This window comes from Varanus komodoensis, unplaced genomic scaffold (genome assembly GCF_004798865.1).
Source record: "Varanus komodoensis strain SLA01 unplaced genomic scaffold, ASM479886v1 scaffold267, whole genome shotgun sequence".
NCBI lineage: Eukaryota > Metazoa > Chordata > Lepidosauria > Squamata > Varanidae > Varanus > Varanus komodoensis.
Genome location: NW_025335697.1, coordinates 1 through 21,057, shown reverse-complemented (window position 1 = coordinate 21,057; position 21,057 = coordinate 1). Strand labels below are relative to the sequence as shown.

The window sequence follows — 21,057 nt, the reverse complement described above, 5'->3', positions numbered from 1 at the left end:
CTGAGATTCTGAATTCACAGTACCCTTACTAGCAAGTGGTTTCTATAGTGATTTCTTTCAGGAGATAGTAGTGTAAGTATGTCTGGGTGCTACCCCAAAACAGTGCTACTTCTTTGCAATAGGCTGACATATTTTTCATAAATTCTTCCTAACTTTATTCACTGCTTTGCTACCCCTAGCTTAGGATCTACTTGCTCAGATGTAAACTTTCTGCTTTAAATACTTTTGGCACAATATGTCAGTCTTTAAGATGCCACATAAGCCATCATTGTGTTCGCTGCAACAAACTAACAGGACTGCTATTATATGGTTAGAAAATACCTTACACAAGGTGATCAAGGAGGTCTTGAGAGGGATGTGATTGGAAGCTTATGGGGTTCGAAAAGGTGAAGATCTGAGAAATAACACCCCCAATGATGACATCTCCAGACCGATAATACTTGTGCTTCATGGGAAGAGGATTGCTGATGGGACATTTAGCAATGGGAGAACCATATACCACTTGAGGAATGAACACCAATATGAGGAACATCAGCACCAGCATCCCAAATGGCCCCTTTCCTTCCAAACCCCAATTTGCCTGTTCTTTCTTTGATATCCAAGGGTTCCTGAGCAGCCTAGCCTGATTTGAATCAGTCATCTTAGTGAGAATTAGAATTGTACAAAGGAAGGGATCAGCAGTCAAATTGATGGAGACCTTTTTGTCTTTGGTTCTGCTCTGAATGACATGGGGGTCCTTAATAGCTTCCTTCCAAATCAGTCCACTGATTTATTACTGGCAGCTGAAAGTGCCTTGGGAATGGAGAAGTAGTAGAGGTCATAATTAAGAGTGAGGCAATTGCAAAGGAAATAATCACCTTTTCAGGTTCTTTGGAATATTGTCGAAGAAAGCAAGTGTATCACACATCTCTGCAGAAGTTTCTTCTAATTCCCCTTGATGGGACAGCAAGATGAAGAGATGTGACACTGAAAGTGGATTGAACTAAGGGTAGTTATCTTTATTTTGTTTGTACATGGATCTACAAAGTACTTAACCACCCAATTCCTATCTTACCAATCAGAATCAGTATGGATAAGTTTATGAAAAGAAATACAGAGAAACAAACCTCACAACAATTAACTTACATTTATGTTGCTTCAAGGATGCAGGATGTATATTTCTGTCTATTACACTGGCTTTTCCTCTGTCTGTTGTCCCATGCCTCTTGATTTCATAATGAGATGAAGAATCCTTTGAGGACTCCCCCCCCCTTTCTTTCTTATATTTCAAAAACTAGAATATAGCTATTTCTCAGCCTTTGCCTTGACATGTTAGAACATTATTAACTGTGCAGATTATTCTTTCTTTTTTAAAGAAGTAAAAAAAATGTCCTTCTCCTACAGTTCAAAGTTATATAGTCCTCTTAGGATTCTACCTTCTCAGTCAATCAGCCATTGAGTAACATGGAAAAGTATCCTATGAATTCTCTTGGGCTTTTCAGAGGCTTTTGCGGGCTGCACTCTGTAAAGAAATTTCTCTTTTTCCTAAGGAATACTTCTCCCAAAATATGTAAATGCCGCACTTTAGTAAGTTGACTTGAGCTGCTCACAGCTGTTGCATTTTAGAAAAATATTCCTGATTAAGGTTTTCTCTTGAAATACAGGGGGTCTAAGTGAACATCTTTCCCTTTCACACCTTTGAGAACACATTATCTTTTTGCTTCTCAGGAATTGTATGAAATCATGCTACAACAATTTGCATCTGCAAGATTGTGGATGAAATCCACTGACATTGGTCAGATCCAGGGTAGGATTTTTCAGCTGTGGTGCAATAACCACAATTTTTTAACATGGGAGGCTCCACTCACTTTCTAAGAGAGGCATTAACCACCTCCCAAACAAAACCTTGAATCCCGTCTTTAGACTTTCTGACCAACTAAGATGGGCAAGGGTCAAAGTGAGAAGGTCATAGGCTGAAAATATATGAACACCCTATCCACATCATCAGGATGCAAAAGCTGAAACTCCTCCAGTAGAATGGACTGATGGTGAGCTAGATGCCTCCATTGATGGTACTGGAATAACTGTGTAGTCGAAGTTGTTAAGGATCCAAGCAATTTTCTCCTTGAACTGTCATACAAATTCCACACAGTGGGACTCCAAGCATTTGAACAGATCTCCTTTTGAACCTAAGGGTAAAAGGCCACAAACTACACAGAAAAGCTCTGCTGGAAAACACAACCAATACCACAACACCCATAAAATGGAAATGCTGCACTTTACTAAGCTCACTTAGGCTGCTGGCAGCTACTGTATTTTAGAAATTTGTCCCCGATGAAGACTTTCACTTGAAATACAAGGGGTCCCAGTGAACAAATTCCCATTTTGCTTCTCAGGATTTGAATGAAACCACGCTCAATGATTTGCACTCACTAGAATGTGCATTGAATCCATTCTTTCTATGACTGTGTCATTCTGAAAATCAAACACCAGAGAACATATTATTTCACCAGGCCATCAAAACTGCATCCCACCAAAACCAATTCAAGAACTTCTGACTATCAAATATCCTGTTAGCATTTGATGGCACTTATACATAGGTGATTTTAATTGGATTGGGATTGTTTTGTTTAAATTAATTCATTCTTTCTTTTCATTAGTTGATGCCTGTTATTCAAGTCAGGTCTGATCACAATGACATAGCATTTGCGGGGGGAAATGCATCCAAGCAACCCAGCAGGGGAGGACAAGATGGAGAAGATCTCCACAGTCACAAGCTACATTCCTTTGGTGCTCAGGTAGGTTGGAACAAAGGTCAGCCAGATGCTGCAGAAGACCAGCATGCTGAGTGTGATAAACTTGGCCTCATTGAAACTGTCAGGCAACTTCCTGCCTAGGAAAGCCACCATGAAGCTGACAATGGCCAGGAAGCCCATAAAGCCCAGGATGCAGTACAGCTTAACTACTGAGTCTTCGTTGCATTGCAGGATGATTTCATCAATCATGGAATGCATGTCAAAATCTGGAAAGGGAGGAGAGGTAGCCAGCCAAATTGTGCAAATCATGGCTTGAATCAGAGAGCAGGAAAGGACAATGAAATTAGCCACCTTTGTCCCCACCCATCTCCTCATTCTGGATCCCGGTTTGGTGGCCATGAAAGCAAGCACCACAGTGATGGTTTTGGCCAACACACAAGCAACAGCCACTGAGAAGATGATGCCAAAAGCAGCTTGTTGAAGGAGACAGGTCACCTTGCCAGGGTGGCCAATGAAGAGAAAAGCACACAGGAAGGAGTGCAGGAGGGAGACCAGGAGAGCGAAGGTGAGCGTTCGGTTGTTAGCTTTGACTATGGGAGTGTCCTCGTGTTTAATGGAGATCCAAAGCACCAGGGCTGTGATGGAAGAAAAGCAAAGAGCAAAAAGAGCCAAGCTCATCCCCAGAGGTTCTGTATAAGTCAGAAAGCTGATCCCTTTTGGAATGCATGAATCTTGGTCCTCATTTGGATATTGCTCATCTGGACACTGATAGCAGTAATCCATGTCTGGGGGAGGGAGAGGATGACAACTGTCAATGGATGCTCTATGCATACTGCATTCAGATGACATTACAATGGAAGCTCTGAACTGAGACACTTACTTCCCTCCCAAGTAACTAGATTTGCAGAAATCCATTGACCAGAAAATTAGCTCCTTGTATGTGGAAAAAGCTAATCTAGATAAAGAAGGAGTCTTCTCCCCTTATCATTTTGAAAAAAAAGCTTACAAGAACCCCTCAACAGCACATGCTGACAGGGTCTCCATTCCTGACCATTTCTGTGAGATTGTAAGCCCTCTTCAACTGCACATACTAGTAGATACAGCAGGTTGCAGGCCTTCATCACTAACTGGCACCCAACAGTCCATGTACAAATGAGACTATTTACATTTGAGAAATAGCATTGCTGGCTAATAAACCACAGCTGGACCTCGAATGTCCTGCTCAGATCATGGTCTCTCTTACCCTTTTGACTGGCAACCTTTCCTTTTGGGCATGGCAGGCACTTGTAGCAGCAAAAGGGCTCCCCTTCTTTCTTTTTCCTATTGGAACCCAAAGGGCAGATATCATTACACAGAGAGAGTGGCTGCACCTGTGCAAAAAGTGCTGAATGAATTAGCATGCAATAAAGTCATTGGAGCCATGCATGTGTCATTATCATTACCTGCTCTCCTGTGCTCCTTTCCATCCATTATCATTCCTCAGAGAACCTCCACCCAAAGAATTAAGGGAGGTGGGAAACAGGAGTAGGGGCTTTTCAGTGGAGGAACCCCACCTTTTATTCACCAGTTCTTTGAATTTTTTATTCATTATGTATTTTAAAAAGTAATTGTTGAAAAATTCTACCTAATTTTATTTCAACATAGTTTAGAAACTGCTGCATGGTGGAGGTTAACCATTTTATATGGCGCATTTGCCTGTTTTTAATTTGCCTTGCTTTTATCAGTTCGTATTTTATCTGGGTATTTATTGTAGTACATGGAATTTAATATTTGTAAACCACTCAGAGAGCTCTGTGGGCTATTGCGACAGTATACAAAGTCAATAAAAATAAACAAATAGACATATATAAATAAATAAATTTGCCATGTCTTCTATAGGATGACATCAACAACTCTACAACATCAGAAAACCAGCTAACAACAATTGCCACAGGTACAGCAATTTCAGAGGTCTGAAATCTCACACAGTTATCCCTTTTATTTCAATTTTGGGAGACATCTCAAGAATTAATGCTGAATTTGACTAAAAATGCTGATGTAGTTAGACTTATGAAGGCACCCTCCCCTGGGTTTATAGATATTCATAGCAGCGTTTCAATTATTATTATGGTTTATTATGATGATGATTTACATTTTACCACATGAAGCTGAAGCTCTCTGGGTGGTTCACTTGGAAGTAAGCTGAGCTTACTTCAGAAATACTAGTGGGATTTTTCTCCCTCCAGGTGTTCTGAGCCTGCACGTCACCTGTGCCGAAGCAGAACTCTGCCTGCAAAGGGTGCCTGTGGAGGGTCCATGATCCAGTCCTGCTGGTTGCATCTGGAGGACAGCTGGACTCACTTCCTGCTGGATGCACAAATGGACACCTGGCACTAGTTGGGCTTCAGGCAGAAAAAAATGATTGCTCTCTATCAGAAAAAGGCAAATATTTCCCACTCCTTCCAAGATTTGCACAACTTTTCAAGGGGAAGACAATGACACTGGCTATATGATTAACATGTTGCAAATTGCCAATTCTGTTTGTTTATATTTCTCTTTTTCTTCTCCATCATACTGTTATACTCTCACAGATCAACTGCATGTTTCCCTGAAACAAAATTAAGCAGCATTCGGAGGGATACAGTGCTAGAAATACTGTACCAGGAGATCAAAACTCAGTCAAGCAATTCACAGTCCAAATTTTTGCCAGATGATAAAATGAACCAAGAAAGTCATCCCATGGTCAGAATGGGCCTCATCTAAATGACAAATGAGTTTCCCATCGAAAAAGAGAAAAGAGCAAATGATTAGATGCACTGCAAAATGTGCGCAGTAGTACCTGGTTAAAATTGCTGGGCCACACAATGGAATTGACAGAAATGCTGAGCCCGTCCATTTTGGAAGTATCAGCATCCACCTTTCCAACTTTGACTCTGAGAAAAGACCGGTTTGGGAATGTGACCCAGTTGAGAATATCAAATCCAGTAGACAGTACTCCGTTTTGGTCAAAGGAAACTATTTCCCCAACACTGTTGTTAAATGAGACTCTATTTAGGTAGTGATGCAGCTAAGGAGTCAAAACAATGACAAGCAAGAAGGGAATATTAACTGCTGCAAATGTTGCAAACAAGTAAAACAAAAAATGAATTAAAAGGAAAGTGGAAACTATGTCAAATCAGGTAAAGTTGCCAAGTTCTTACTATGACCAGCTTGCAAGCAAGCAACTCATGGACAGGTCTCATCAAAAGGCAGGCTAATTCAGATAGGCTAATGGAGGGAGTACCACTATCCCATCTACCAATCCACTGCACCCAAAACGGATGTCTTCCAAAGAATGACAGTCAAGTGTCCAATAGCTGCTGAACCTCAGCAGAGGTGAGGAAGTCACTTCTGCTGTCCCACCACTTCCTTTGTTCCACACAGGCTCACATTTGTGTGTTCAAGACATTACCTGCCATGGCTGCTGATTCAGAAGTTCCCACCTTGAGCCATCCAGCATTGCTCTGTGTTGATATGCCAGTGAATGCATGTCTTGCAAAGCACGTGCCACAGCATGGACAGCATTGTAGATGCTGTAGCTGTGGCCGGTCATGCTCATTTCAAATATGCACCCAGGAAGGCTCTCCAGCTTCTCCTCCCCTGTGCACATTTTCCCATCTTGCTTGTCTTGCATGGACGTGGGAAAGGAACAAGTAAATTCCTGCTGCCAGAAGTCCCTGATGAAGCCGTCACCTTTCTCTTTGGTGGGCTTTCTCATCCGAAGAAATCTCTGGAATCCTCTCACGTCCTCTGAGTGAATTGCAAAGGATAGAGCACCATGAATGGTGTCTATGTCAAACACTCTTTGAAAGGGAACTGATGAGAATTCCATCTCAGCTGTCACGATCCAGACCTTACCTTTGATCTTCATTGGAAGGTCCTCGAATAATGAAACCTGGCGAAACATCCTCAGAAAGATCATAGTGTGAATTTCAACATGTAAGACCACAACAGTGGCACTACTTCTAATAATCACTTTGTATGATTCAACCCAATCAGCCACCATTTCATAAACATCTTTTGTAAAATAGTGTTGGCAAAGTTTCTATGAAGTCAAAGCAGATGCCTCTGTGGGAAAACCTGGGGAGCTCTTTCTGCACAAACCTCTGTCCATTCTCATCTTTTATATAGATGACCCCAATCCAGGTCCATCTGAAAAGCAGCAGCAACTGGAGGATCCCCATATATTGTTGTTTCTTGTCTGGAAACATCTGCTGGAATGAAACCCATTCGTGTTTGTTATTCATCACCGGAGCAGATCTGTATCCAAGCTGTAAAGACCATAAGGGAAGAAAGAAGCTAGGAAACTGGTAGAGCCATTTCCTTTATGCAGTTCGACCAGTTCCCACTTTAATGATATGCCATTGCACAGCAGTTTGCAACCTGGGGTGCTCACAAGGGTTGTGAGATGACATTTCCAAGGATGTGACACAGAGGAAGGCTCTGTCACAATTCATCAAAGTTGAGAAATTGTGATATTTGTTGCCCAAAATTATCCAAAGAATTGTTATTTATTTTCATTCTGTTTGCTTTCAGAATCACTTAACTTCTGTAATCAAGGGAAATCTAGGATTTTCTTGAATGTAAAAACAACCTTGCAGATTGAAATCAGCATGGAAGTTCCATGTTTTAATAAAATCATGAATGTGATGCCGGAAAAGAGAAGTCAGTGGATTCTATGTTCACAAATCCAATTAATGTTACAATTTGCAATTTGAAAATTAAGAATTGGAAGATAAAATATGCCTAGCAATTGTCTGAATGGTATAGGGTACTCTGGAACGTCAGTATTTATGCCAAATAAACATGTGCTCTTAATGTGAGAAAAGGGCACACAAAAAAGTTTAATGACATTGGGGTATATTCATTGACTATGTTTTGAAAGTAGGGAAAGATTTTTAGTCATCGAAAGAATGAATGTAGTGTTGGAAGAGAAGAGAGTAGTTCAATTTCTGATTCAGAAATTGGAAATTTGACTTCATTTTAAAAACTGATAGTACTTCTGCAGGGGTTTGCAAACATAAAAATAAAAAACAAATTCTAAAGACTCTGGCCATAAAAAAGTCTAGGAATCACTGCCATGGAAAATGAAATTATGATGTGATGCTATGCTTCCATATGTACGAATAAATCAAAGAGGTACATCTTCCTCTGGGTCACAGTTTGTCTTTTAAGCACTATGCAAGAATGTACTGTGCCAATTTCCATGTCCAACGCAAATAACCTTATCAAAAAAGAAAATAGAAGCAGGAAAACCTGATAACATTAAAATGCTTCATGCACACACCCTAACTGTGGCATCTTGTACATGCAGAGAATGGTTGCCATGAAGAGACACATATCTGCACTGGGTCCCCCAATCACAGTTACTGTGTTGTTCCTCACATCACACTTGAAGTTAAGGATTAGCCTGCCCCATGTGGAAAGAAGTTCCAGTGAGGCGAGTTAGGTCCAACTTGCACCAAAGTTGTTGTTATAGATGTGGAAGCCCAGTGTGAGGTTAGAGATGCCCTGCTGATTGGCATTGACTTCTTCCATAGCAAACACAAGGGCCAGGGCATGCTGGTACATCTGAGTCATGTACCTGCAGTGAGACACGGATGCTGCATCAAAGTGTCTCTGCCCCAAAGCATGGCATTTATAGCAATGCCATGCACACCAGGGTAAGGTGTGTGTTTAGCAATCATACTGTGCAAAGCGGATTGAATGCCCGCCAACCCTGCCCAGTTCACTTAGGTGTGGTGCAACACTAGCACAGTGCCCTGGACTTTTCATGTCCCTGAATCCCAGGATGGAAGCATGCGTACAACAATTTGCAAAGAGGAAATTCCAGTGTACAGTTGGATTGAAGGATGAATGTATGAGCTCTCTTGTCCATATATGCTCTAAAGGGGCCTGTAGAACTGACCCACTTCTCAGGCCAGGGAGTGAAAGCTGATCACAGACTTCCATATGCTTAGAAAGCTGGCATGTGATAGAAAAAGCACCCTGTTTTCTAGGAAGAGTTGAAAAGAAGGTCTGTTGAATATAGCAGGAAGAATACTGGCTGGTGGAAATTACATGGCACTTCCCATCAATGTGCTATTAGGAATGTCGATTTAGGCTTGTAGAACAAATGCACAATTAACATTACTCTCACCGGTATCTAGTTATTTATTTGAACAATAGGCAGTCTTGCACAATAAAGCATTTCTTAAGGCCATTTCAATCCTCTGTTGCTAAAACTCTGGTGCTATAATAAATCCTATTTCTTCTCTTAAGATATAGTTTCTTCGAAAAGCAATTGTTGTTTACCCTGTTTACTTCCTGTTCCTTCAACAACCTTTATTCCAGCTTTTGGAAAGCAGGTGGGGAAAGCTCAGGGGGCAACTTATGAAAATAAAGAAAAAGGGTTCTTTTAAAAGAGTAAAAAGTAATGAGGAGGAAGCAAGTTTGTTGACAGTGGGCTTTAATCTGACTTTCTAAACTGAAAGGAAAAGTTGCAGTGTTTCCCACACCAGAGCCAAAACTATGCCCAGATATTCCCACCTGTCTGAAGGGGAAGCAGCACACTCTGATTGATGAAAGCTGTTATCGTAGAGGCCATGAGACCGTTGATGATTGAGCTACAGGACACTAGCTTGCCTACCCCTTGGAAAAGGACATGGTTAAGGAATCTTACATCAGATCATCAAAGAGATTCTGGGAGGGGTGTGATCTGAAGCTTACAGGGTCGGAAAACATGAAGATCTGAGAAATGATGCCAGCAATTATGATAACTCCTGACTGATAGTACTTGTGTTTTATTGGCAGTGGGTCACCAAGGTTACATTTAGCAGGTGGAAAACTGCACGTTGTCAGAGGCAGCAGCAGAAATATCAGAAGCAGACAGATCCCAGTCTGGTAAGAATATCTTCCTCCTTCACCAGGATTAACCTCCTGCTTCATTGCTATTCAAGTGATTGTCAGTAGCTCAGCCTGAATGGAATGAACACTCAATCAGCCCATGCAGAGTTATAATACTGATGGAAGAGCAATCGAATTGCTAGATCTCTTTCTGTCTTAGACTTTATTTTGAATCACACATGGAGGGTTTATCAAAGATTCATTCAGATTTTGTTTGCTTTCTTGCTACTGGCAGCCTTGGGGCATAGAGATGTCAAAGTAAGCATTGTCAATCTAATAATTACATGGAAGATAATTACCTGTTCATAATTGCAAGATACCTCCAAGGTTACTTTTTTTCCCCTTAAAGCAGGTTCATCAAACCTTGCAACAGAAGTTTCTACTCCATGAGGTTTCAGGAGGCTCATAATTCATCAGATGTTGAACAGAGTGCATCACCTAGTAATGGAGCAAATGATCAGCATGCAGAGCTTCATTCCTGGGTCTTCTGTCTTTGTACAGGGCTTGGAAAGACTGCCCTCAAGAGTTAGGCAGAAATGTTGTAGCTCATGCCAATCTGATGGGGGCCAGCAAAGTTATAGTCCCCACCGTGTGCACCCACCCTGCATGCTCTTTTCCTATCCTATGGTAATTTTGCTGCTGGAAAAGGGAAACCTTTACATATCAGGCTGCCTCTAAAATGCCATTTCATTAATTTATTATTTATTTGATTTATATGCCACCCAATTAGCCATAAGCTCTCCAGGACAGCTGACATACCATCATGGAGACAAATACAATACAAACATCAAAAATATCAATAACATTAATAATAATAAAATAACTTATAACAAAACATTAATTAAGTATATAGAAGAAATAGTTAAACTGGGCCTGTACTGCAATGGGGAGCCACTGTAGTGTACTTGATGTGCTCACAAGTGGTCGTCCTGGTTGTCATGTGCGCTGTCCCATTTGGAATAAGTTGCAAAATCTGGACTTTCTTCAAGGGCAGTCCCATGTAGAGTACATTACAATAATACAAGTGGGATGATAAGAGTGCATGGATACCTGTGGCAAGGCTCCAATCATTCAAGCATGGATGCAGCTGATGAATCAGCTACAAAAAATGGAAAACACTCCTGGATACTGAGTCCACCTGAAAAACACATAACACAAGATCCAGCAGCACTCCAAGGCAGCAAAACCGATCCTATATGGGAAGCACTAGCCCATCTGGGGCAGCTTGAAAACTCTCCAGTTGAACAGAGACATTACGCACCAGCTGGATGGAGGTTCCGTTTATGGTCCACATTCATTTGAGAAAATTGTCCCTGATGAGGATTTTCTCCTAAAATGCAGGCAGGCTGAGTGAACAACCTTCCCTTGCTCACCTTGAGAAAACATTCTCATTTCACTTTTCAGGATTTCTATGCAAACATGCTCAACAATTTGCTTTCTCTACAGTGTAAACTCATTCCATTCTTTCTATGACTGTCATTCTGAAAATCAAACACCAAAGTCAGTATTGCTTCTCCAGGCCATCAAAACCAGTTCAAGAACTTCTTCACTATGAAATATTCCATATCATTCTGAAAACCAAATATCAAATCAGAAATTATTTCTCCAGGCCATCAGAACTGGATCCCGTCAAAAGTATTTCAAGAATTTTTTAATATCAAATATCCCATATCATCTGATGGCACTTACACAGAGCCGTTATAATTGGATTGGTTCTGTTTTGTTTTTACTTAATTCTTTCTTTTCATTAGTTGATGCCTGTTATTCAAGTCAGGCCTGAGCAAAATGACATAGCGTTTTGGAGGGAAAATGAACCCGAGCAACCCAGCACTGGAGGACAAGATGGAGAAGATCTCCACAGCCACCATGGACTTTCCTTTCGTGTTCAGGTAGGTTGGAACAAAGGTCAGCCAGATGCTGCAGAAGACCAGCATGCTGAGTGTGATAAACTTGGCCTCATTGAAACTGTCAGGCAACTTCCTGCCTAGGAAAGCCACCATGAAGCTGACAATGGCCAGGAAGCCCATAAAGCCCAGGATGCAGTACAGCTTAACTACTGGGTCTTCGTTGCATTCCAGGATGATTTCATCAATCATGGAATGCATGTCAAAATCTGGAAAAGGAGGAGAGGTAGCCAGCCAAATTGTGCAAATCATGGCTTGAATCAGAGAGCAGGAAAGGACAATGCAATTAGCCACCTTTGTCCCCACCCATCTCCTCATTCTGGATCCTGGTTTGGTGGCCGTGAAGCAAGCACCACAGTGATGGTTTTGGCCAACACACAAGCAACAGCCACTGAGAAGATGATGCCAAAAGCAGCTTGTCGAAGGAGACAGGTCACCTTGCCAGAGTGGCCAATGAAGAGCAAAGCACACAGGAAGGAGTGCAGGAGGGTGACAAGGAGAGCGAAGGTGAGCGTTCGGTTGTTAGCTTTGACTATGGGAGTGTTCTTGTGTTTAATGAAGATCCAAAACACCAGAGCTGTGATGGAAGGAAAGCAAAGAGCAGAAAGAGCCAAGCTCATCCCCAGAGGTTCTGTATAAGTCAGAAAGCTGATCCCTTTTGGAATGCATGAATCCTGGTCCTCGTTTGGATATTACTCGTCTGGACAGTGATAGCAGTAATTCATGTCTGTGGAAGGGAGAGAATGACAATTGTCAATGGACGCTCTATGCATACCACATTAAGGTAACATTACTATGGAAACTCTGAATCAAGACAGCCCTCCCTAAACAAGCTTTCTTCCCTCCCAAGTAACTTGATTTACAGAAATCAATGGACAGAAGGAATAACTCCTTGTATGTGAGGGAAACTAATCTAAATGAAGAAGGTGTCTTCTCCCCTTTTCAATTACTCAAGTGAGCTTAAAAGTACCTCCATCTCCACCTCAACAGCACATGCTGACAGGGTTCCATGCCTGACCATTTCTGTGAGGTTGTGTGCCCTCTACAGCCACTTGGATTGGTAGATAAAACAGGCTGCAGGCCTTCATCAGAAATCAGCACTGAGCACTCCATGTACAAATGGGAATATTTTCATTCGAGAGATAGCATTGCTGGCTAATAAACCACAGCTGGACCACGAACGTCTCTCTTACCCTTTTGACTGGCAACCTTTCCTTTTGCACATGGCAGGCACTTGTAGCAGCAAAAGGGCTCCCCTTCTTTCTTTTTCCTACTGGAACCCAAAGGGCAGATGTCATTGCACAGGGAGAGTGGCTGCACATGTCAAAAAGTGTGGAATGAGTTAGTATGCAGTAAAGTGATTGGAGACATGAGTGAATCACTTCATCATCATGGTAAATTGCAGTTCCAGTTGCCTCCTCATCAAGATAAACTGCATTTATATGAATGTATATAAATACAATGGAATCTATATTGTAAGTAAACTGCATGTACAATTATATGAATTCTATTCTATTTATTTCCCTTTTTTACAGGGAAGCAATGGCAGCTTACAAGGTTCTGTCCCATTCTGCTTCATTCTCACAGCAACCATGCAAGGTAAGAAAGAGTGAGAATCTGTGACTGGCGCAGAGTGACCCCTGAGCCTCATGGCTGAGACCGTAGGAGGACAGATATCCCAGATTCCTGGTCCGGGACTCTGACCACAGCACCCACTGCCTCGTGAAAATACATGGTAGCAAACACATGCCATTCTATGTGGACCTTCTCAATTTCCTTCTTGATTACAACAATGACAGTCTCCAGTGTTTTAGAACATAACAGTGTTGCAGACATAATCTAAGGCATTCAATGTTCAGTGACTATTTCATTAGTTATGCAATACAAATTCCCAAAATTATACTACACATCACACAGAGGGATGCTGACCTTGTGTGGGATATAGGGGAGCTGTACTGGATGCTCTCTTTACAGGATGCCTGGAACACATGCTTTCTATTGACTGGGCTCCTGAAAAGCTGCCCAGGCAGACACTGAGGGTTGTTAATCAGTTGTGAAGGAGAGCAAGAAATCTGACTGAAGAGAGATATTGTATAGGGAGGTGGGTGCAGTCTTATGCAGTGGCCATATAACACCCAGGGACCAGATTAAAAAAAAGCAGTTCAATAAAACTTGAAGCATGTGAGGCTTCCATTAATGACACTGACAATATCATTGACATGTTGGTGCAATTTGCTGGGTCAGGTTGCTTATTTGTTCTCTTTTTTCCACCCAACAAGTTGTTATACTCTCACACATCCTATGTATGTCTCCCTGAAACAAATTTCAACCTAATTCAGAGGGATGCAGTGCTAGAAATACTGGAGATAAAAACTCAGTCATGTAATTGAAAAGACCATTATTTGCCAGGTGATAATATAAGCAAGCTAAGACATCCCATGCTCAGAATGTGCCTCATATAAATGACGAATACGTATCCCATTGAAAAAAAAACAAAACAGAATAAATAATAGGATGCACTGGAAACTGCACAGCTGGACCTGGTTAAACATGCTGGGCCACATGATGGAATTGACAGAAATCCTGAGCCCGTCCGCTTTGGAAGCATTGGCATCCACCTTTCCCACTTTGACTCTGAGAAAGGACTGATTTGGGAATGTGACCCGGTTGAGAATATCAAATCCAGCAACCAGTGCACCATTTTGGTCAAAGGAAACTGTTTCCCCAACACTGTTGTTGAATGAGACTCTTCTTAGGTAGTGATGAAGCTAAGCAGTAAAAATGCCAAGCAAGAGGGCATATTAAGTTCTGCAGAGCTATGCAGAGGCTATGACGTTCAACAAGTCATGATTGGTAATCATTATGAATTCTGCTAGAAGTCTTGATGAAGTACCTACATTTACTAAGCATGCCTTCAGACAGTTTTCAATTGTTCAAAAATGTAAAGCACTATAGCCAGATTAAAACCAGGCAAGTAAGTTGCTCCTCACAGGCTGACACACTACATAGCACAAAAAGAAAAACAAGAAAAGAGATTGGAAGGAAAGAGGAAATTAAGCTAACTCAGGAAACTAAGTTGCTGCCATGGTCAGCTTGAAAGAAAGCAACTTGTGGAGAAGATACATACAAAGGAAGCAGGCCTTCCAGGAAGCCCAAGGTGTGAGCCCCACTATGCCATCTACCAATCCACTGCACCCAAAAGGGATGTCTTCTGCTGAATGACAGCTGAGAGGTGATGAAGTCTGTTCTGCTGCCCCATCAGTTACAAGTTCTGTTCCATACACCCTCACATTGGCATTTTCAAGACATTACCTGCCAGGACTCTTGATCCAGAAGGTTCCACCTTGCACCATCCAGCATTGCTCTGTGTTGGGATGTTGACAAATGCATGTCTTGGAAAGCACGTGCCGCAGCATGGACAGCATTGTAGACGCTGTAGCTGTGGCTGATCATGCTCATTTCAAATATGGACCGAGGAAGGCTCCCCAGCTTCTCTTCTCCAGTGCAGATTGTCCCATCTTTTTTGTCTCGCATGGATGTGGGAAAGGAACGCCTGCTGCCAGAAGTCCCTGATGAAGCCATCACCTTCCTCTTTGGTAGGTGTTCTCTTCTGAAGAAATCTCTGGAATCCTCTCACATCCTCTGAGTGAATTGCAAAGGATAGAGCATCATGAATGGTGTCAGGGTCAAACACTCTTTGGAAGGGAACTGATGAGAACTCCATCTCAGCCGTCCTGATCCAGACCTTACCTTTGGTCTTCACTGGTATGCCCTCGAATTCTGCAACCTCATCAAACATCCTCAGAAAGAATCAGAGAGCATGAATGAATGATGGAGTTAGCCAGCTTTGTCCCCACCCACCTCCTCATTCTGGATCCCAGCTTGGTGGCCGTGAAAGCAAGTACCACAGTGATGATTTTAGCTAACACACAGGAAACAGCCACTGAGAAGATGATGCTAAAAGCAGCTTGTTGAAGGAGACAGGTCACCTTGCCAGGGTGGCCAATGAAGAGCAAAGCACACAGGAAGGAGTGCAGGAGGGTGACAAGGAGAGTGAAGGTGAGAGTTGGCTTTGACTATGGGAGTGTCTTTGTGTTTAATGAAGATCCAAAACACCAGAGCTGTGATGGAAGAAAAGCAAAGAGCAAAAAGAGCCAAGCTCATCCCCAGAGGTTCTGTATACATCAGAAAGCTGATCCCTTTCAGAATGCATGAATCCTGAACCTCGTTTGGATATTTCTCGTCTGGACACTGATAGCAGTAATCCATGTCTGTGGGAGGGTGACAACTGTCAATGGACCCTCTATGCATACTGCATTCAGGTGACATTACAATGGAAGCTCTGAATTGAGACAGCCCTCCATGCACCAGCTCATATCCCTACCAAGTAAATAGATTTGCAGAAATCCACAGACAGAAGAAATGGTTCCTTGTGTTTACAGGAAACCAATCTAAATGAAGAAGGTGTCTCCTCCCCCCCAATCCAGGTCCATCTGAAAAGCAGCAGCAACTGGAGGATCCCCATATACTGTTGTTTCTTGTCAAGAAACATCTGCTGGAATGAAACCCATTCCTGTTTATTATTCATCACTGGAGCAGAGCCGTATCCAAGCTGAAAAGACCATAATGGAAGTAAGGAGCTAGGAAATGGGTAGAGCCATTTCCTTCAGGCAGTACAAACAGTTCCCACTATAATGATATGTCATAGACCAGGAATTTGCAACCAGGGATGCCTGCACCTTCAAGGGGTGTGAGATGGCATTTTCGGGGATGTGACAAAGAGGAAGGCTGTATCCCAGTACACTACAATTGGCAAATCATGATGTTTCTCCCAATAAATTATCCGAATAATGCAATAATTTATTCTTGTTTTATTTTCAATTGGTACATCTTTGGCTCGGTTATGTTGACAATTTTCATTTGAGCACTATGCAAGAATGCACTGTGCCACTTTCTGTCTCCAAAACACAAAACATCATCCAAAAGAAGTCAGAAACTGGTCCAACTGGTAACATTCATATGTTCCATGTGCACAGCCTACCTGTGGCACTTTGTACATGAAGAGAATGGTTGTGATGAAGAGACACACATCTGCGTTGGGCCCTCCAATGATGGTCACTGTGTTCTCTTGGACATCACACTTGTAGTTAGGGATGAGCCTGCCCCACGTGGACAGAAGTTCCAGTGAGGCATGGTAGGTCCAGCTTGCAACAAAATGGCTGTTGTATATTTGGAAGCCCAGCGTCATGTTGATGTCCTGCTGATTGAAATTGACTTCTTCGACAACAAACACAAGGGACAGGGTATGTTGGTACATCTGAGTCATGTACCTGCAGTGAGACATCAACACTGCATCAAAGTTCCTCCTCTCCAAAGCATGGCGTGTGCTCCAGTCCATTCACCACAGAGTACGGTGTGTGTGTTTAGCAAACCTACTGTGTAAAAACAGAGTTTATGCCCCGCCACACTGCCCAGTTCAGTTCGGTGTTGTGCAACACCAACTCAATGACCAGGAGTGTTGATGTTCCAGACGGTCAAATTGGCATCATGCACACAATACGTTACGATGAGAAAACTTCAGTTTTAAGCAGGTTTTCCAGGGCAGGGAGTGAAAACTGATAACATTCTTTCATATGATTTTGAAAGCTAACCAGTGGTAGACAAGGCACCCTGATTTCTAGAAAGATCTGGAAAGAAATTATGTGGAATCTAGCAGGGATAAAAATGGCCTATGGAAATTATATGGCACTTCCCGTCGATGTGCCAAAAGGAATGTTTATCTAGGCATGTCGAACCCATGCACCATTAATATTTCACTCCCTATTGTTTAGCTATTTAAATGATAGGCAGACTTGCACCATAAAGAAATGACTATCATTTAAATAACTAGAAATGCACAATAAAGCATCTCTATGGGCCATTTCAGTTCTCTGTAGCTAAAGCTCTCGTACTATTTCTGCAGGATATCCAGTTGCTTCTGCCCTTGGGATGTTTCCTACCTATTAACATAGAAACACAGAAACAGAGCGAGTCAGAAGGGGCCTCCCAGACCATTAATCTGACTTCCAGCACCAGCCAGCTCTGCTCATGACATGCCACCATGAGCATGTCCAGCCTATCTTTGAACACCCTCACTGATGTGGCTCAACGACCTCTCATGGAAGCCAATAAGGAAAAGCAAATGTTAAGGAAAAGCAAATTTCACTCTGTGAAATCTCTGGGATTATTTCAGAAACTTCCATTTCAAGAGAGGGGAAAATTCAGATTTTGTTTCATTGCAAATACATGAAATATGGATATAGCCAAAGGGGATGGGGAATCAACCTAAATTCTATGTTCAAAAAGTACAGAACTAGTATTTCACCTCTTTTTTGGAAAAGGACCAATATATTCCAAGTGAGAATGAGAAACATATAGCACATGTTAAGGTTCTATGCAACCCAAATTAAATGAAAACCCATAGAACCATAGATTCTGATGAGAAAATGGCTCAGTAGCTTTGATCTATTGATAGGTCTTTCTGAAGAGCATCCATGGCTATTATGAAATGGACCAAAAAAAAAAAAAAAAAAAAAAGCAGAAACATTCCTTCCCCCACCCCCCACCCCCATTGCACAGCAAGTTTTGGAAAGCAGTCTTTTTCTCAGGGGGAATCTGTAGCATGTGCTAGACCCTAGAAAAGGCCTGGTGCATTTGCAGTTTTTTCAAAAAGTGTGATTTTCCATCCCATTTTACCCTGTGGGAATCAAAAGAGTTCATGCATGGGATGGAAGGTGGTAACAGATTGGAGGGCAAATAAAGCTTCAAGTGAAATGAAAAATTCCCAACACTGCTGAGACACTGTAAGGAGATTCTATCTTAGCTGAGTGGGAAGAGAAAGAAAGACACAGAAGAGGATGGGGACAGTATGAATCCTTCACCAGGGCTAATGTGAACTGACATGGATACATTCGCTTTTATTTCCAAATGATTGCAAAAGGTTCATTACACTTTGTAACCAATGCAGGGCATATTTACTTAATTGTTTGCAAAGAAGGATGGAATAAAAGCATTCCTCCAAATTCACTGTTTAATCAATTACTCCAAATCCTGTGGATGGCTGCTTCTCATCCTCACTTCCTTTCCCTACCCTCTTAACTAAATCCCATTACTTTTTATGATGCAGTTCAGATCCCAGTGTTTCTCACAAAAGCAATTCCTGCTTTCTTTTCCTGGCAGCAAGCCATATAGAACCAGGAATCCTCTATGTGGTACCAGAAGAGGGAGAAAAATGCTGACCAAAGACTAACTTCCTGTACCTTCAACTACCTGGATCCCTCTTTTGAAAAGTAGGTGAGGAAAGCTCAGAGAGTAACTTATGAAAATGAAGAAAGAGGGTTCATTTAAGAGAGTAAAGAGACATGAGGAGGAGGCAAGGTTGCTGGTGGCCCTGGAAGAGTTAATTCCATTTCTCAACTAAATGGAAAAGTCACAGCCTTTCCCATACATGATCCCAAAGTATACCCAGATATTTCCACCTTTCTGAGGGGGAAGCAGAGTACTCAGATTCATGAAAGCTGTTCTCATAGAGATGTCATGAGACCCCTATTGCTCAGCTGCAGAACACTAGTTCGACAACACTTTGGAAAAGGACAAGGTTAAGGAATCTTACATCGGGTCATCAAAGAGATCCTGAGAGGGATGTGATCTGAAGCTTACAGGGTTGGAAAAGGTGAAGATCTGAGAAATGATGCCACCAATTATGACATCTCCTGACTGATAATACTTGTGCTTTATCGGAAGTGGATCACTGAGGTTACATTTAGTAGGCAGGAAATTGCAAGCTGTCAGAGGCAGCAGCAGGAATATCAGCAGCACACAGATCCCAGTCCGGAATGAACTTCTTCTTCCTTCATGAGGATTCACCTGCTGCTTCATTGCTATTCAAGGGATCATCAGAAGCTCAGCCTGGTTGGAATGACCACTCAGTCAGCCCATGCAGTTATAATAGTGATGGACCAGCAATCTGATTGCTAGAGCCCTTCCTTTCTTAGGCTTTGCTGTGAATCACACAAGGAGGGTTTATCAAAACTCCATTCAGATATTGTTTGCATTTTTGTTTGGAGCAATTGGATGACTTGAGGCATGGAAAAGATTTTAAAGTAATCATTTTCAATCTGGTAATTACAGGAGAGATAATTACAGGGGGAAGGGAAGGCAGGCAGGCAGGCAAGCAAGTGTATCACACATTTCAGCAGAAGTTTTTCTGGTCCTGCTCACTGAGCTTGCAAAAGGCCCATAATAGAGTGGATGTAGAACAAGGGCTTGGAGAAACTGCCCTTCAGGGCTAGGCAGAAATGCTGCAGCTTGTGTCAGTCTGCTGGGGGCCAGCAGAGTCATATTCCCCACTGGGTGTCCCTGCTCTTTTTTCTTTTCTCCTTTTGTATGAACTCCTCAGTTGCCTGAAAAAGGACATCTATATCTGTCTGACTTTTTCAAAAAAATCATTTCATTAATGTATTATGTATTGGATTTATATGCTGCCTGATGAGTCATAGGCTCCCTGGGGCAGCTTGCACGCATCGTATAGTAAAATACAACAATAATATCATAATATTAATAATCATGGAAAAACAGATAATAACACATACATTAAGTATATAAAAGAAATAGTTAAACTGGGCCTGTTCTGCAAGTGGAAACCACTGTAGCCTGTCTAGGACCATTGTGATGTGCTCACAAGTGCAACTCCAGGTTGTCACGTGTGCTGCCCCACTTTGAAAAGTTGCAATGTCTGGACCATCATCAAAGGCAGCACCATGGAGAGTTCATTACAGTGATACAGGTGGGATGTTAGGAGCACATGGGTAACTGAGGCAAGGCTCTGATCATTCACATAGGGACACAGCCAATTAATGAGCCAAAGCTAATAAAAGCTCTCCTAAATACAAAGTCCACCTGAGGTACAACTGACAACTTTGGATCCAGAAACACCCCAGTGTTGCAAAACTTATCCTAGATGGGGAGCACAACCCCATCCAGGGCAGGTTGAAAACACCCTAGGTGAACAGAGATATTCCCCACCAGTGGCATTTCCATCTTCTCTGGATGCAGGTTCAGTTTATGGCCCACAAACTTTTAGGAAATTGCCTGTGATGAAGATGTTCCCTTGAAATACATGCAGTCTCAGTGAACAATTTTTCCTTGCATACCATGAGAATACATTCTCATTTTGCTTTTCAGGATTTTAATCTAAACATGCTTGATAATTTTCATTCACTAGAGTGTACATTAATTCCACTCTTTCTATGACTGCATCCTTCTGAAAATCAAACACCAAAGGAGAAATTACTTCTCAAGGACATTGAAACTGGATCCCACCAAAACCAATTCAACAACTTCCGATTATCAAAAATCCCATATCATAAGATGGTAAATACAAAACGCCTTTTTTAATTGGATAGGAATTGGTTTAATTTAACTTAATTTAATTATTTCTTTTCATTAGTTGCTGCCTGTTATTCAAGTCAGGTCTG

General features: G+C 41.9%; 1 protein-coding gene and 2 pseudogenes across 1 annotated transcript in view; all 3 read right to left on the bottom strand.

Annotated features, from left to right (window-relative positions):
* The window catches only part of LOC123025307 (vomeronasal type-2 receptor 26-like), a 12,904-nt gene extending 12,360 nt beyond the window's left edge, over nt 1-544 (bottom strand). The window contains exon 1 of the mRNA XM_044433897.1: nt 327-544. Within this exon, the coding sequence (XP_044289832.1) occupies nt 327-544 (218 nt within the window). The remainder of the gene's footprint in view (nt 1-326) is intronic.
* A 2,065-nt stretch (nt 545-2,609) lies between these two features.
* On the bottom strand, nt 2,610-9,680 carry LOC123025305 (annotated as a pseudogene).
* A 1,688-nt stretch (nt 9,681-11,368) lies between these two features.
* On the bottom strand, nt 11,369-19,459 carry LOC123025306 (annotated as a pseudogene).
* Between the last annotated feature and the right edge of the window lie 1,598 nt (nt 19,460-21,057).